The sequence below is a fragment of the Pangasianodon hypophthalmus genome, chromosome 4 (assembly GCF_027358585.1).
Source record: "Pangasianodon hypophthalmus isolate fPanHyp1 chromosome 4, fPanHyp1.pri, whole genome shotgun sequence".
Taxonomy (NCBI): domain Eukaryota; kingdom Metazoa; phylum Chordata; class Actinopteri; order Siluriformes; family Pangasiidae; genus Pangasianodon; species Pangasianodon hypophthalmus.
The window spans coordinates 18659671-18676705 of NC_069713.1; the positions used below are offsets into that span (position 1 = coordinate 18659671).

Below are 17035 nucleotides of genomic sequence, written 5' to 3' on the forward strand. Positions count from 1 at the left end.
TACACTATAGGAAAAAAAGTATTGAAACAAGCAGTGATTATTAAAATATCAAAAATGATTTATATATTTGATATTGATATCTGTTTAGATGAACCTAACCATTCAGGGAAATAGTGCATTTCCTAGCAGCATACCTGCATTATCATTAAACATGTTTTTATCATTAAACATGCACTTTAATATCCTGAAGATAAACAGTTCTGAATTTCATATAAATTATACACCAGGAATCATCCAACAGATTTGACTTGGGGCCATATGCTTACAGAGCAAATACTGTTGGCTCAGACAACACTTTCTAATTTAGTGGTCAATAATGTCCCCAATGATGTTCATCTAAACTCTAATAGAATTAAAAGTAATGAAATCTGTGAGTAATATAGAAGTTTAATAGTTATTGTATAAGCATACTTCTTTCTTTCATAATGTGTTCCATATGTGCTTATTGTATGTAATATTAAAAATGATTTAAAATAGGTCCCCACATTTGCTGTCAACTCTATTACTTTGTTGAAAAAAACGTGCTTTCGAAGAAGTAATTTTTTTTCTTGGGAGGAATTTAACTGTAGTGAGCAAGCAAATGTTACAGGTTTATTTTGTCTTATTTCTAACATTTTATTGTGGACTTTTTATTGTAACAATTCGTAACAACCATACAGCATCAACCCAGTTACCTATATTTCAGAAAATACACAGTTGGGTTCTTAGGTTTACATATACCTTGCAGAATCTGCAAAAAGATAATAATTTTTTTAAAAATGAAATAAAATAAGAGGGATCATAAAAATTGCGTTTTGTTTTTTATTTAGTACTGCCCTGAATAAGCTATTTTATATAGCAGATGTTCACACAAGACACGATATTTACTGAATTTACACAAATTAACCAGTTAAAAATGTACATATGCTTGATTCTTAACACTGTGTGTTGTTATCTGGATGATCAACGACTGTTTTATAGTTTTGTGATAGCTGTTCATGAGTCCCTTGTTTGTCCTGAGCAGTCAAACTGCCCACTGTTCTTCAGAAAAATCCTCCAGGTCCTGCACATAATTTGCTTTTCCAGCATCTCCTGCATATTTGACCCCTTTCCAACAGTGGATGTATGATGTTGAGATCCATCTTTTCACACTTAGGACAACTAAGGGACTTGTACACAAAACATTCAAAAGGTGCAAACATTCACTGATTCTCAAGAAGGCAGAACAATACATTAAGAGCCAGGGGGGTGTAAAATATTGAACAGGATGATTGGTGTAAATTGTTATTATTTTGTTTAAAGATCTTATTTTTTTTATTTAGTACTACCCTTCAGAAGCTACATAAGATATTTATATGTTTCCCAGAAGACAAAATAATAACAATTTACAAAATAATAATTTACACCAATCATCCTGTTCAAAACTGTACACCCCCCTGACTCTTAATGGCTTTTAATGGCTCTTAAAAGGTTTAAATTGATTTTTTAAAAATTTTACTACTTACCAGGTTAAAAGGTACTCATTCGGGACCTCATGTTTTTTTTGTGGTCCTGATGTAAACTGTGTACACACACACACTATACAGAGAGAGGTCTTGATGATCCTTTTTACACATTCTACTTGATTTTAATGTTGCAGCATGGGTTGGGGCCAGAGAGTACTCACCCACGAGTTGGACGCCTACCTAAAATAAACATGATTTCAAATTATTTCTTTGAGCCAACTGAGTCATAGTAGTAAAGAGCACGACTAATACTTATTAATGAAAATGACCAGCCTGGCAGAGATGATAGATATCCTTCTGATGCAGACCTAGAAATCAGAAAAAAGTCTTTAAATTAGCTGGATGAATGGAAAAGGGACAGAAAGAGACAGGAAAGAACTAAGTGAACTAAGTTATAGATGGTCTGAATGGGAAGTGAAACAAAAGGTGATGGAAAATGGAGGGAATCAAAAACGATAAGTGTTTTATTTGAATGTTTGAAAGTATCCTCTGCACACACATTTCTCTGCAGCAAAATAATGTTAATGTCATTGTGATATCCATCAGTGTACGTCTCCCAGTACACATTAAACAGTAATAATGTACCTTAAAATGATCATGTAATAGGAGTCATTTAATCATGACATGATTTATATGGATTTCATTAAATTCTCTGGAATTTTAATAGATATTTAAGATTATGATTTGATTAAAACACATTCCGTTTGCATACGTAGTTGTATAGTTGTTCATTTTGTAGTTGCTGAATTACAGCACAGAATCTCAGAAAGTGTACATATTGAAAAAAATCACTACTCTAACAAAATAAACAAATGTATAGACATATGGAATGTTCATTCTTCTATACATTGGGAAGATCAAAATAACACACAGTTCATGTATTAACACTATAAACCAGTATAAAGCATTTGTGAAATCATCAGCCATATCAGTCCTGGTGGACACAGTAGTGAAATATGATCTATAGGAGATGTAGTCTTGACTAGACATGCTTTACAGGCAACTACTGTTCTATATTTGGCTCTGCTGATCGTTCGGGGTACTTATAGGGCAGAGACCCGGAGGTGGGCGACGGCAGAGATGATCGTGGTACCAATTAGAGTACTCGGCGCCATGTATCTGAGCTCAGATTGTGTTGACAGACCTCTGGGCGGGCTCAGTGGGCATTTGTAGTACACCAAGTTTATTTACACCGTCCTTTATCTGTCAACGACCTCTCAGTGTTTGGTGGTCCCACAGGCCAGAAATAGCATTAATTAGGACAGGGAGGGAAAAGAGGAAGAGAGAAAACGTGTGGAACCGCTGGTAGGCCATCAACAGAGGTCTACAGGGGTCTTGACCTCTCTCTTGTCCGTCTATGTGTATGCCTGCCAGTACTACCATCCCTTGTGGATGATAAGGATTGAATCCAGCAATGAAATTGGCAAGACAACATTATCAGATGCTCCGGGCTGACCACACACAGAGTCATCCAAGTGCACATCCCAGTGCTCTTTCATAAGGTGTGCTGAACATTCAGTGTAAGGCAGCAATACGTCCAACCAGTAAATAGAGGTATGAATCAGTTTTTGAGCTGTCTTCGAATTAATTAACAAAACAATTCTTGATTGAATATTTTCTGTGCACCCTGCAATTTAGATGCTGTTTAAAACAGAATCTAAAAAGGTATTAAATATATAATAATTGTACAGCTAATGCAGTTGTATAGTCCAGAATTATTGGCATCCTTCAGGTGAATGGGAAAAAATTAATTGTATGAAATAAACATGTATATAATGATTCAGTTTCTATTTAAACAATAAAAACCTACATACATTAGAGAAATTGTAATAGGAACTTCTTTTTAAAATAACAGTGTATTTTTTTAACATAATTATTAACATAATTTTTTATTTTTTGCCAGTAAAATAAAATAAAATGTTCTCAGTCTGGAGAAATTAAATTTTTGTTTAAGACCATTTACCATTTGTTTCCCTGGTGATATAAATATGAGGTTGAATATATAAAGTAAAAATATCTTTATCATCAATCATTAGGGGAAAAGCAAAGTGCCTTTAAAAACCTAAGAAACACAAAGCAGTTAATGAAAAACACATAAACAGTTAAAATGGCCATATATAAAAAGTATTTTAAAAGTTTTGCCAGGCCTCAGATCCATGCGCATCCTGAACTGTCATTCAGTGAGGAGGGCGGTAAAGGAGGGAAAAAATAGATTTGAAGAATTAGTTTATTCTTGCTGTTGTAAAGTTTCAAAATAAACTATTAGGCGCCACATTCATAACAAAAAGCCGTTTAGGAAGGGTTGCACTTCCTTAAGGCAACCCAAAAAAAATCCTACAGCGGAACTTCACCAAGCATGATTGAAGCTATAATTGGAATCGTCTGCTGTGGTCAGACGAGACAAAATCGACTTTTTAGGGGACTTTTAGTGCATACACAGAAAAGCCCCTGATATCCAGTGTAAAATATGCAGGTGAATCAGTGATGCTTTGGGGCTGTTTTTTGCAGTGGTTGTTCAGGGACTCTTGTGACGATTGATGGCATCATAAATTCTGCTAAAGTCCAAGATATTTTAGCCCAATATTTTTGCCTCTGCCAGGAGATTTAGGCATAACTGTATCAACATATAATTATTACCCCAATTCTACATCCTCATCAGCACAGAAATGGCTGCAGGAACAAAAAAATAAGTGTTTCGCAACGGCCATCTCGGTCTCTTAATTTCAGCCTGTAGTCTGAATTGAAAAGGGCAGTCTACATGCATGAAGGAGTTTAAAATGTCATGTTTGTTGGAGTGATCCAATATCCTTCTATACGCTCAGGGTTATAATGCAGATGCAGATCATTTAGCAGAAAATAATGTGCTACTTATTTTCGACAGTGTTAAACTAATACTACACAGTGCCCCTATGTGTTTAAATTAAAACATCACTTTTTGCTCAATTTTATGAAGGTTGTCAATAATTCTGGTGCTGATTGTAGCTGACATTCAATCGTAATGTTTATATAACCGTGATCTTCAGGATCATGGCAAATGTACCCCTATTAACTTGTTCTGAAACGAAATTGGTGTGTCCTCAATGTCGTTGTTTACTAGCACATTCTCATTTGTGCTCGTTCTCCTTGAACTGGTGGGTGGGTGAATTCACCTCACACACACACACACACACACACACACACACACACACACACATACACACCCCCCGGCCATAATCATCCTGCCATCCTCTGAACATATAAACCCACCCCATCTTCATGTCTACAAATACTCAATGCTCACTGCAAACCTACAGAGGACAGCATCACTGAGACCAAGAAGCAACCTTCCTTCTGCACACCAGTTCCTGAATAAGCTGCGGACAAGGTAAAGCAGGAAATCTCTTCATTTCTCTTTCTGAACCTTTTAGTCTTGTATTTAACACTTATGAGTGTTCATATGCAATACGTTAAGGTAAGTGGATGAAGAATTAAAACGTTTTAATTGTGAAATCCCAAACAAAAAAATATCTGAAATTATTATTCATTTGTACTTTTTTTTTTTTTTTTTTTACTTTTTTAGTCATTACAGTTCTGATACATATGGACATTCTGAACATTTTTGCACTTTATAACTGAAAAAGAAATTATAAAATAACAGAGAACTGCATATGATGTTTTGCACAGTGGAGATTTGAAGTTTTTTGTATTTCACCGTGTTCGTTTCAGATGTTGTCCCACAAGTGTTTTCTGCCCATCTTGGCTCTTTGCTTTTTAATGGACGAGGTGTATTCATTCCTGCTACCAGACAGGCAACAGCTGAACAGAGTAAGTGCTGCAAAACATCAACTTCTACATGGTTTTATATTTTAGTTATAACTGTATAAAAAGCCTTTGTATTTATATAATTGAAAAAGAAAATGATTGATAATTTGTCTCAGTTTCAATCAAATCATAGATTTTTGGTATCAACACAAACATACAGTTGTGATGATCAGGCTATTAATCTTCGTATCTCCATTTCTCCTCTGTAGAGCAGCCACAGGTTGGGTCGGGATCTCTCTCCTCACCTGTCAGAGCTCTCGGATCTGGTAGAACTCATTCCCGAAAACGGCGGGGAAATGACCCGTGACTGGGAGCCTAACCCGGCTCGATCCTCAGCCACCTTCTCTCTCCCTGTGGAACGCATTTCAACACCTCACACCAACACACATCACAGGAACAAAGACAAGAGGTGAGGAAAGCACTGAAAAAACAAAGGCGTCATACTAATACTCTCAAGTTTCTTAAAATAGAAACGTTAATGCCTTTTGCTTTGTGTTTGGTCATAAAGGATTGTTAGTTGTGCGGGTCAGCAGATGAGTGAACCCCGAGTTTATTCAATTTAATTTATTTTGCTTTCCTTCCTGTAGGCTGAGAGTGACTGTTCCCTTGGACCGCATTGGTAGCTTATACCTGCCAAGCAGAAAGAGCAGAAAGGTGAGCATTCTGACCTAAACCCCTTAATAACTTCCACATGGTTTTAATGAATTGTTTTACATTTTAGTTATCATTGTCTGAAAAAAGCTTGTTCAGACACATCTTAAGCACAATGTTTTTTCTTCCTTTCAGGATGAACCAGAGGAGCAACGGGACTAATCCAACAGTACTACCATAGGATTCGTGTACTATACAGGCTGGTTGTAAATGGACAGATTAAGCCTAGTCTTGTAAATCACAGCTACAGGAGATCACTAATTAAAACGCTCTTCAATCTAGGATTAGGCTTAATATGTATTTAGAAATTTGTATTTAACAGGTGCGTTCTTTTTGATAAATAAAAAAAAAATTCTATTTATTGCTATTTAATGTCACCCTGTAGTGGTATGCAAACAGACACTGTACTTGTGTGCCAATGCTCAATAAAAAATTCTAACAAAAACACACTGATGTGCATCAAATCATTATTCATTGGCAGAAGATCAAAAAAATAATAATAAAAATAGTGAAATTTGGACAAGATACCCAATAAAGAAAAGGCTTTATTTCTTCAGGTACAGTTAAAGAAAACATCAGATGCCAAAAATATAACATTTGCTTGGCTTCTCTCTTCGTTTTCATATTATGTACAGTTCTGAAAGGATATGATATTTACAGAGTAAAATAGGAGGAGAGGGTCTAATGTTTTGGGAATTCCAAGAAACCCCTCAAAAAAAAAAAAAAAAAAAAAAAAAAAAAACACAGATATTAGAAACAAAATATGCCACAACACTTGTGACAAACTCTTTTCTGTACATAAGAAGATCTGGTCTCTGAACTACTTTCAAACAGCGGATCAGGGAGCAGCTCCACAATGACTAACACTCTGGGTGTGTGTGATCTTAAACAAGATCACAAACAAGAGATTAAAACCCAAATTAAGCTCTTTTTTTAAAAAAAACAAAAAAACAAATTATAATAATAATAACAGAACAAATAATAATTACAACTATTAAATTGGTGGTGTTGAGTGAGCCTCAACACTCAGGTGGCAGTTGCAAAGCTCTTAAACATCATTCATTCGTCTCAAAACTTCCTTCAAAAGTAAACCAACGAAAATAGTTAATGCACAATTTGAAACTGCTTACACTTGGTAAGAGGACAGCAGTGCAACCAGTGGAAATGTTCCAATCTGAAAGTTCCCATTTCAAGTCCAACATTTAATGTTCCCCACACAGAATGATCTGGAGTTGATAGTTAAGTGCTAGTTAATGACAGGACTGCCATGGTGCCGACATGCACTGAGATTAAAAAAAAAGCGTTAATCACTTAATAAAGACTACCTGTTAATATCAAGCATCACAAATCTGAGAGCAAAACTGAGGTGTGTGAAAATGATAAGCAACAGAAGTAATAACCTATACACAGACCACTTCATGTAAAGTGACAAACATCAGCTTTCTGAGGCTCCTTTCTGTTTTGTAAAACGCTTTTACATCAGAATACATCATCATCTTTTACATCTTCTATAAAAGCCAGCACTAAACACTCCCTGATGATCAGACCAAACTGGCAGACAGATCACTCCGAGTAAGAGCCTTGTTTACAAATTTGTCTACAAACATGAAGAAATTCCCATCGTGATATTAACCATGTATATGATTGTCAAATATGTGAAGAACTGGCGCGCAAAAACATGGGTCTCAAAAGAACATCCCAGTTCAAAAACAGTGTTTTCGTCTCATACTTGATAGAAAAAGTGGAGGACGGGAACGTTGAGCTTCCATGGATTAGGTGTCTTCTCTAACTGTCTTTTTTATGGCCTGATCGCCTCGCTTCCCTGCATTTGTGACAGTAGAATATGTCTGGGACGTTGGACTTCTTGATTTTGGCGCAGGACAGGTGCACCCATATGCTGCACTGGTTGCACTCGATCATGGGTCGTCCTGCAAAAGGTTTCCCACAGTAGCAAGTGATCAGATCCCAAGAGTCGTCACCTGAGGAGTAGAAAGACCAAGTGTTAAAGCTATAGCCAGTACACTGTATAGTCAGTACACAGTATAGTCCCTAAGTAAGTGACAGTAAAACAAGATGACCGTGAAAAATGTTCTTCCTCATGAGTGTTTTTGCTCGGGCAGGTGTGTGTCAGTAGTTCATGCATAAAAACTGATTCTAGGTGCAGCGTGTGTGTGTGTGTATGGACAGCTTCTGTTTTCTCAATACGAGAAGTAAAGTGTGAGTGTCGGTAAAACAGCCCACCATGAGTCAAAAACTAATAAAGAATGTGTCAAAATCAGCGAGACTAGCAAGGTTGTCTGTTGAGCTTAGCAATAGCAACTGACAAACCACAGAGCAAGAGTAGGCGTCAAGTGAAAATTTCTATTGATCACGGAAAAAAAAAAATTGAACAAACCAAGAACAATTGAGAAGACGTAGACATATGTGTGTCAATGACTACCATCAAGACAACAGAGCAAAATTTCACAACACTCTTTCCACAGTCAAGGTGCTGTTGGAAACCAATGTTTCCACTAGTTCTGAGCTTAACTGTTATATAATCAGATGTAGGAATTGTACTGGAAAGCATGTCATAAAATAATAACCATAAAAGTTAAAAAAAAAAAAAAAGATGTTTTATGCCTGGTTTGGAAAATAAATTTTACCATCCAAACTCAATTTTCTCCTTCAGATGACCGATTCACAGTTGCAGTCAATTTGTACTCTTATATCATGTCACTGTTTACTCTCACTACTCATTCTACATGCAATTAGACTTGTGCAATTCAATTCAATTCAATTCATTTTTATTTGTATAGCGCTTTTTACAAAGGTCATTGTCTCAAAGCAGCTTTACACAAACAAAAGTAAAGTGAAGTGTGTGTGTGTGCCGTCTCTGATGAGCAAGCAGGGCGACGGTGGCAAGGAAAAACTCCCTGAGATGGTGATAGGAAGAAACCTTGAGAGGAACCAGGCTCAACAGAGAACCCATCCTCATATGGGTTTACACTGTAATTACACTGCAATTCCATTTTCTCCCACCCATGTGAAATCTCTCCCTACGTTGCCATCTTGTATGTTGTATCTGTTCGCTTTTCTGTATGCACTTTATCCTTCTGTATGGCTGCATCTGGCAAATGAATTTCATTGTTTCTCGTGTACTCAGTATTCTGGAAACATTTAAAACTTGAATTTTTCAACAATGTTCAAAAATGTTCATATACTTTTTTTTTTTTTTTTTTTTTTTTCAGGTGACTATGAAAATAACTTTGCTGCCATTGTTGATAAGATGATGACACAGCCCCAACACTTCTGATGTCACTAGTTCAGACCAACAGGATTTTGGTGCTAAATTAAATTTGGTCATCTGAGAACCGGCTCTTTCATGGCTGAAAAAGCACAGAACGATTCGGGATTAGACACCAGTACGTTACAAGTGGAAACTGGCCATCTACAAGACGCAAAGTACTAACAGGCCTACAGTATTCTATTACTTCTATAAGGCTCTGGGTCAAAATTCCAATGCAAAGAAAAGAAAGATTAAACAGGATTAAATGCCTCAAGAACCAACTAAATACTTCAAAATGTTTTCCTTTAATCAGCACAATGATATATTTTAAGGGCTGGTCCAAAAATCATTTTAAAACATTCAAATACAAAAATCCGAATGCTCATAATTACCCATAAGGTTAAGTATTATATTAGGTAAGTTCATTACTGCAGTTCAGAACATATCCAGTAGGAGGCAACAATGTATTAATATTGTATACCAGTAGCGCAAATGAACTAAAATCAGCCATGCATATGAAACAGGCATTATTTCTGACACTAACTATATATATATATATATATATATATATATATATATATATATATATATTTTTTTTTTTACAGAAAACCAATAACAAGACAAACAACTTCTAAGACAAGATATTGCATTAGACAGTGTAATACATAATCTGTGATTAAAATGAACATAAAGTATGTTTACCTTTTTGGAATTTAAAATAGTCTATGAGTTGTATTTGAGTGGCTGTATAACAATTACAGAAATACAATAAGGCAGGAAAAAAAGTAATGTCATGCAGATTGTTAAAGCTGAAGCTTGCAGGACAAAGAAAGACCACAGTGATTAACATGAGTGCATTACGAGTGCTCTCGTGGTGATGTGCAATGATTCAGTTTCAGTAAACTGCTTAATCATGGTCAGGGTAGATGTGGTTTAAATGACAGTTCAATTCTGGGCAACAGAACCAAGTAAGTTCATTACAAAATACTGCAGGTGAGTACATGGTCACATGACAGTCTTTCCAGAGGTTATCTGTGTTGGGTGAATCCCAAATAGCTGGCGATCTGAACATATAGTGCTCAACATAGAGTAAAGAAACCATTATTTCCTTGCCTTTGTGGTGCACTTGCAACCAACATAATGAATGATTTATGGCCAGCCCTAAAAATTTCTAAAGCAACTCCAGTTTATTAGCACCAAGAATGCTGTGGACTGAAGTCCTGACCTTGACGTTTGTAAACTTCCATACTAACTTCACTGTACATAATAATCATTCAACTGTGATCAGCCCAACCCTGTTAAACCCAACCTACTATTTAGCCATTTTCATCATTATAAAACAAAACCACTTACCTGACTCCACCATGATATCCTCATCTGCGATCCACGTTTCCCCTTCACTGGAGCTCATTTCAGCATCTCTGCTTGCTTCGTCACGCTCAGACTTCACCAGGTTGGGTCTCTGGGACTGCAGCCCTCTTGGCTGACCCGCGTGCTCCTCTCCATGGCCGAGTCCAGTCTCAGAGTCCGTCTCGCTGAGTGCCGAGCTCTTAAGCTTCTTAAGGCTTTTCGGCTGCTTGGAGTTTTTGCTGCGCTTGATTCTGGCGCGCTTTTCCCCGCTGCTACTGCTGCTGTCTCCTGCTCCTGAGCCAAGAGAGAGCCGCTTCAGCTTTTTGTCCTTTTTGCGCTCTGCTTTGCTGCTTGCTTGGCCCTTGTAGAGAGAGTCCTTTAACCTCATTTTGTCCAGCAGGGTGCTGTCAGAAGGCAGACGCTGCATGGTCTTGACACTTTTGTTGGCGCGGGCTTTCTGCACGAAAGTGTGAATGGTGTGTAGGTCCGAGTTGCCATCTCCCCAGCTTGCCGACATATTTGAGCTGGCACCACCTCCCATGCCACCTTCGCCTGAGGTGCCAGAGCTGTGTGGTGAACTGGAGGAGGCTGGAGACCATGGTCTTTCCTGCAGAGGCAACACAAGACACTGAGTGAGTGCTACACAGCTGCAAGCTTATCTAGTAAAAGTCACAGAACAGCAAGACAATGGGTTCATTCTAAGAGGAAAAATTTTCAAAGCAGCTACTGACTAAAAAACATGACTATGAGATAACTACATTTAGATGTACACACTGTTTAATGTTTGCATTTTACTCTAATTTCATGTCACTCTAGACAACACATCATGAAGTTACAGGTTACCAAGGAAACACGTCAGAATTATTAAATAACATGCAGCCAAATTCCTCCTGTGTTATTTTTTTATCAAAAGAAAAGTGTATCAGTGACACCATCAGAAATAGGAGGTGAATGTGAACAAGCCAGACCCTTCTCAATTAGTGTGCGAGTTTCTTTCTTTTTTCAGGATTTTGTATCTCAGCCAGAATACACAATTATTACTGTTTTTATCATCTAATCACTATAGGTTTGTTGAAATCCTTCTCAGCTGCAGACCAACTGTTCAGTTTTACATGGTGTTTGTTATATGTGAAATCTTTCCCATCCTTGTACTATTCTTAATGTTTATTTAACTTAATTTTGTGCTTAATTTTGCACTGATCAACAGTTTGGATTACACCTTTCTGTATGTACTCACTTTAAAAAAAACACACACAAATTCTTGAGTTCATATCACTTTCATATAATTTTTGATGATTAATATACTCAGAAGACATTAGATTTCATCTCCAGACCACAACTTGCTTTTCCTCACCACCTAAAGAGTCAAAATAGGAAGTAATATTACAAATTCAGTGTTTTTCAGCAACTTGTGTGATCTCTCAGACAGCTCAGTCTGAACCCAGGCAAACTTTAAGAGAAGCCCAGGGACTGGAAACAGCTTTTACACAAACTCTCCTGCAGAGGCTTAGAGGAGAAAAACTCACCTCTTTTGGAGATGGGATATAGCCAGCATACGCCAAGACAAAACTGCAGAACTTGTTGAAGTCTTCCACTGTTCTCTTTCGTCTCTCTGGTGGCTGAAAATGCCATTTTTAGTTAGAATACAATGAACCTACTGATAACCACACTGATATTAAAGGGTTAACAGATTTCTAGTTTGGCTAGCTTACCAGAGACTCCGTTTTGCGTTTCAGTAATGAATCTGTAACAAAAAAAGAGAGACAGAGAGAGCAAACATGGGTTGAGAAGAATGTGTGGAATTTAGATAGAGTCACATTTGCTTCACTTCATGCTTTGTATTGTTTTTTTACGGCATTATTCTGCTCAGGCGTGTGCGCTGAGGCGTTAGCAGGCAGCTAAACAAGGACATGCTAACATCCACAAACGCACAGCTAACGTTAAAGCGGCGCGCTGGTCAGTTCACATGATGTCGACTCGAGTCTTAATTCAGGTCAATTTCAGGACACTGTCTTCCAATTTCACCTGAAGGACAAGTCCCGATGTCTTAGCGTCGACTGGCAGGAAAAACCCCTGACTGTATAGCGGAATAACACATGGCCAGAGCCTACGCATTATTTTCTGAGGAGCCTCAGCGGCGTTAGCGAGTGCGGCTAATAACAGGCGACTACAGCGTTTCTACCTCAAACCTGCAGCGTTCAGACGCCGAATAAAACCACCATGTTCGATGATAATCTACTTTATTTTCAGCCTAACATTAAACAGAACAGAAGTTCATGTGTAACTTATCTAGCTTAGCACACCTGCTAAACCTAGCTTGAGAAAATAAACGCTAGCGAGCTAAGTAGCTAACTCTCTCTCTCTCTCCTCGCCCAGAGAGCAGCGCCTTAGAGCTGTAACACGCTCACTCGGTACAGTTAGTTCACACACAGCTAGCTGGGATATACTGAGGTACACAAGGAAAGTGAAAAAGAGAAGAAATTAATTAAAGCAGGTCTTTAGTTAAACTGGAGGAGGAGGAGGAGGAATCCCACAGCAGCAGTGGAGATGGAGCTGCTAGCTCTTTCTCAGGCTAAGCTCCATTCACACTGCATGTTAGTTAACGCTAATCGGGTCACCAAGGACACAGTTTTTTTAACTTAATAATTATAGACAAACACTTTAAACTTGACTCGATTAACTTTTCCAGCTTGTATGTTGAGTTTAATCGAATCACTTCATCTACTCGACGTCCCATATTGAGCAATCTTGTCACCAACTCAGCTTTCTATCTTTAGCTAACGAGGCATTTCACGAATGATCAGGACACCAGTGAATAAAAATACAATCAAGGATTTTAAAAAATCCACACAACACACATCCACACAGCCATCCTGCGTAGAAAAAAACAGATTTAACTGACTAAATGTCTTACCTTTAGTTAGCATGCAACCGCTACGTGGCTAATAATAACCGGCTAACGCAATAATCAGTGAAATACAGCAGGCACAGCTGTAGCCGGAGTTATCATTTCTTTTAAAAACGACTCAGGTTTTTCTTACCTTGGTGCTCAGACATTATTTCGAGCATTGTCACCTCAGCGATGAGGTCCGCTCAACTTCGGTGGCACAGAGCAGCGTTTATTCACCGGCTTGCTAGCCAGCTAAAGCTAACACACTTTTCCAACACAAAACGGTCGATTTTCTCGCTTGGTAGTGTTGTAAAAAAATAATAATATCACGGAGAGTTTGAGAAATGTCACGATTTCCGATCGAGCCTGGATTTTTCAATGTAACTTCGATCTGCTAGAGAGTTAGCTAGCCAGATAATTTCTTCGTCTCATGGCGTTGCATAAATAAACTGAAGCCCGAGGCTCCGAGTGCGCGAGCATCCTGCAGCTCTGTGTGTGTGTGTGTTCTCTCTCTATCAATCACAGATCGGTCCAAATGATTCAGTTTGTAAAGATCTGTTTTTTTCTCTTTTTCATCAAAAGTGGAAAACTTCTTGAAACTCCGTGTGTGCGTATTCGCCTCGCCTCGCCGCGCCTCCCTCAAGCGGTCGATGTCAACTGAGAGTCTGTCGGAGAGAAAAGCCCCTTGTGGTTGCGCCCCACCGAACAGAACGGCTTACTGTGGCCTTATGGGAAATGTAGTCTCGTACAGAGTGGGGAAAGCACAGCGCGAGAAAGGTTTGCTGTAGGGACTGTGGACTCCAGGTTGTAACCTACTTTGCAAATCGTGTCACAGAAAAATAGGTCATGTTTCAGAATATTAAAAAAAAGAAAGAAAAATCCGATTACATAACGTCTGAAATGCCTGGAATTTGATGGAACGGGTAGCATATACATTTATTCCACAGCGCGTTTGAATGCTCGAATCTGATTGGTCAGAAGGTGTGCATTATTTTCGACTCAAACAGTAGTTCCGGCTGTGACGTAAACGACGGGTTAACATTAATGCGCTCGTTCCAATACGTTATTGTTTCTATAGTAACCGCTCATACACAAGAGCTTGTACGTTCAACCTAACTAAGACTAATAATAAACGGATTTAGAAAACGTGTTGTTTAAGAAAGTAAAAACTATAATCTTTGATATGATGTTTTATTTTGTTAGGAGACATTTATTTAACATTTGTGGAAGGAGTCTTGGTTGTAAGCGCTTTCCAAGTCGTGGTACTTTGCGAGGTTCATCAGCACAGGATGTCACTTTAACAATATCATTAGCTTAGCACAAACATATTATACATCAGTATTATAAACATTATAAACCACTCCACTGTTTTTTGTTTGTTTGTTTGTTTGTTTGTTTTTTTTAAGGAACTTTGTCTTTTTTCTTTTTTTTTTTTGAACAATCTGAGTGAGAGTGCTGTTGAAGTGAATATCAGCAGGGCTGTGACTCGGCCTGAGGTAATCATAGCCGAGTCTCTACTCAGGACAACAGCATGAGTGTGATATTACTTTTATACAACAGTTCTATAAACAGGAAATTAATATCAATTAGCTCTGTGAATGAAAATAGTTCCCGAAGAAGCCACAGCTGGATAGAGGGTTGTGTGTTGCCATGGTAACGCACAGCCTGACTGACAGCCCATAGTGAGTAGTGTAGTAATGGTTGCAGTGTAATGAATTACTGCTAGAACTGAAATGACAAGTGGAGTGATACAGTGAAATGTACCAGTGCTGTTATACTTAATATCAGCACTCCTGGAACACAGCTTGTCCAGTCAAATTAGTGGACTGGAACTAACTATTGTATAATAATAATAATAATAATAATAATAATAATAATAATAACAATAATAAAATTTTTAGAAAATACAACTTTTTATCAGCTAGGCATTACCATGACACTCATTTCCCCTATTGTACATTACTTTAATTATGTCTTTATTTAAATCTATTTAATATTCCTTGTTGTCTTGTATTGTGGAATTAACATGCTCACTCAGCAGACACAGAACGTTTCTGTAACGTTAGAATTTGGTTCCCATTTGGTTATTTTTTTAGGAACCATTTCATAACCTTCAGGGAATGTTCTTTTTGGATAAAAGTCAGTGCTGTTCCCAAAATGTTCTGGGAACTGACAAGGAACCTACGCCTTTTTTTTTTTTTTTTTTTTTTTTTTACTGCCTGCTAAGTTACTAGTTTTTGTAACTAACATTCTGTGAACATTCCTGAAACGTTTCATGGTCTCATAACTTGAAGTTTGCCAAATAGGTATTATTTCTGTAACTACAAACGAATGTTCCAGGAAGGTTCCCGTAATGTTCTCAATTTAAAATTTTGTAACTATATTTGTTTGTGTGTAATGATTCTTTTCTGTTGCTCAACAAGAAAGACAGAGAGAGAAAGAAACAGCGCTTTCAGTGTTATGCCTTTGGCAATGTCGAGGTTTCAGGATAAATCCTTCACATTTTTATTTGACACACCCTGTTGCCCCAAAGGTTAAAGAGACTCATTACAAAATCCTGTTTAGGATATATCCTGTAGGGAATTTTTTACAGAAAAGATTTCTGTTTGAGAGGGATCCTTGTGCCATCTGTTCTTCCTTTCCTGAAACACTTGAACACCTTTTTTAATTACTGTGATTTTACCTTAAAATTTTGGGTGGATATCTATAATTGGCTGTCAGTGAAAATTAATAATATTCTTCTTAGTTTTACAAGATATCTTGTTTTTCAAGATTAATTTGAATCCCCTGATTTCTGACCTAGTGAACATGGTCATTTTGTTAGGTAAATATCCCATTCACACATGTAAATGGAAGAAATGTAAACCCTCCTTTACTTTATTTCTTTGAGATTTTGTGAAAACATTTCAGATTTTCAAATACTTTAAGCTAATTACTGATTAGCTTTTTCATCCAGTTCATCTCAAGCCTTGTTTTTTTATTTTTTTAAATTTTTTTTATTGTTTTATTATTATTTGCTGTTAACCAATGTCTATGTCCTTTTGTTGAACCAAGCACAAGAGCACCACCAGTGATTGTAAGAAAAAAAACACAGAATGGTGTGAAGAAATGAAGCTGAGCCTGATTTCTTTCTATCCCAGGGTGTAGATGCATGCAGCCTATCAGTTATCACCGTTTCAAGTGACTGCACACAGTGAAACTCCGCCCTTTAGATGTGATCTCCATTTGGTCTTATACTTTTCTGCCTATGTCGATGAAACGCATTAACTTCTTTTTCCATTTCACTGCAAGTTATATACTGTATATAATTGTGTATGTGACAAATAAAAAATCTTGAATCTTGAATCTTAAAATATCATCATCAGTGATTCAGAAGGCTCATGTGAACTGTCAGGGGTGTAATGAATGCGAATGAGGTAGATTATTTACTTGAATATACTTTTCCCCCCAAAATGCCCTTGGATGAGAAACTAAAAGTAGATAGACTTTTAGACTTTGAGTAGATAGAAGCACACGGTGTCCAATCAAAGTACAAATTACACAAAAGGACAAACATCAGAATTGTAAGTTGTGTGGGTTTTGTGTGTGTGT

The 17035-nt window shown here is 37.4% G+C and overlaps 1 protein-coding gene across 1 annotated transcript; it reads right to left on the reverse strand.

Annotated features, from left to right (window-relative positions):
* Nucleotides 1-6463: 6463 nt before the first annotated feature.
* phf23b (PHD finger protein 23b) lies at nt 6464-14323 on the reverse strand. Its single transcript, XM_026936447.3, has 5 exons — nt 13596-14323; nt 12267-12298; nt 12081-12173; nt 10558-11161; nt 6464-7915 (listed from the first exon to the last, which is right to left on the reverse strand). The coding sequence occupies exons 1-5, from the start codon at nt 13621-13623 to the stop codon at nt 7722-7724; spliced, it is 951 nt and encodes a 316-aa protein (XP_026792248.1). The 5' UTR covers nt 13624-14323; the 3' UTR covers nt 6464-7721.
* Nucleotides 14324-17035: the final 2712 nt, after the last annotated feature.

Coding starts and splice junctions, on each gene's coding strand:
- phf23b (XM_026936447.3), bottom strand. CDS start 13,623: ATGCTCGAAATAATGTCTGAGCACCAAG. Junction 11,162..12,080: donor ATATCCCATCTCCAAAAGAG/GTGAGTTTTTCT, acceptor TTGCCTCTGCAG/GAAAGACCATGGTCTCCAGC. Junction 7,916..10,557: donor GGATATCATGGTGGAGTCAG/GTAAGTGGTTTT, acceptor TCTACTCCTCAG/GTGACGACTCTTGGGATCTG.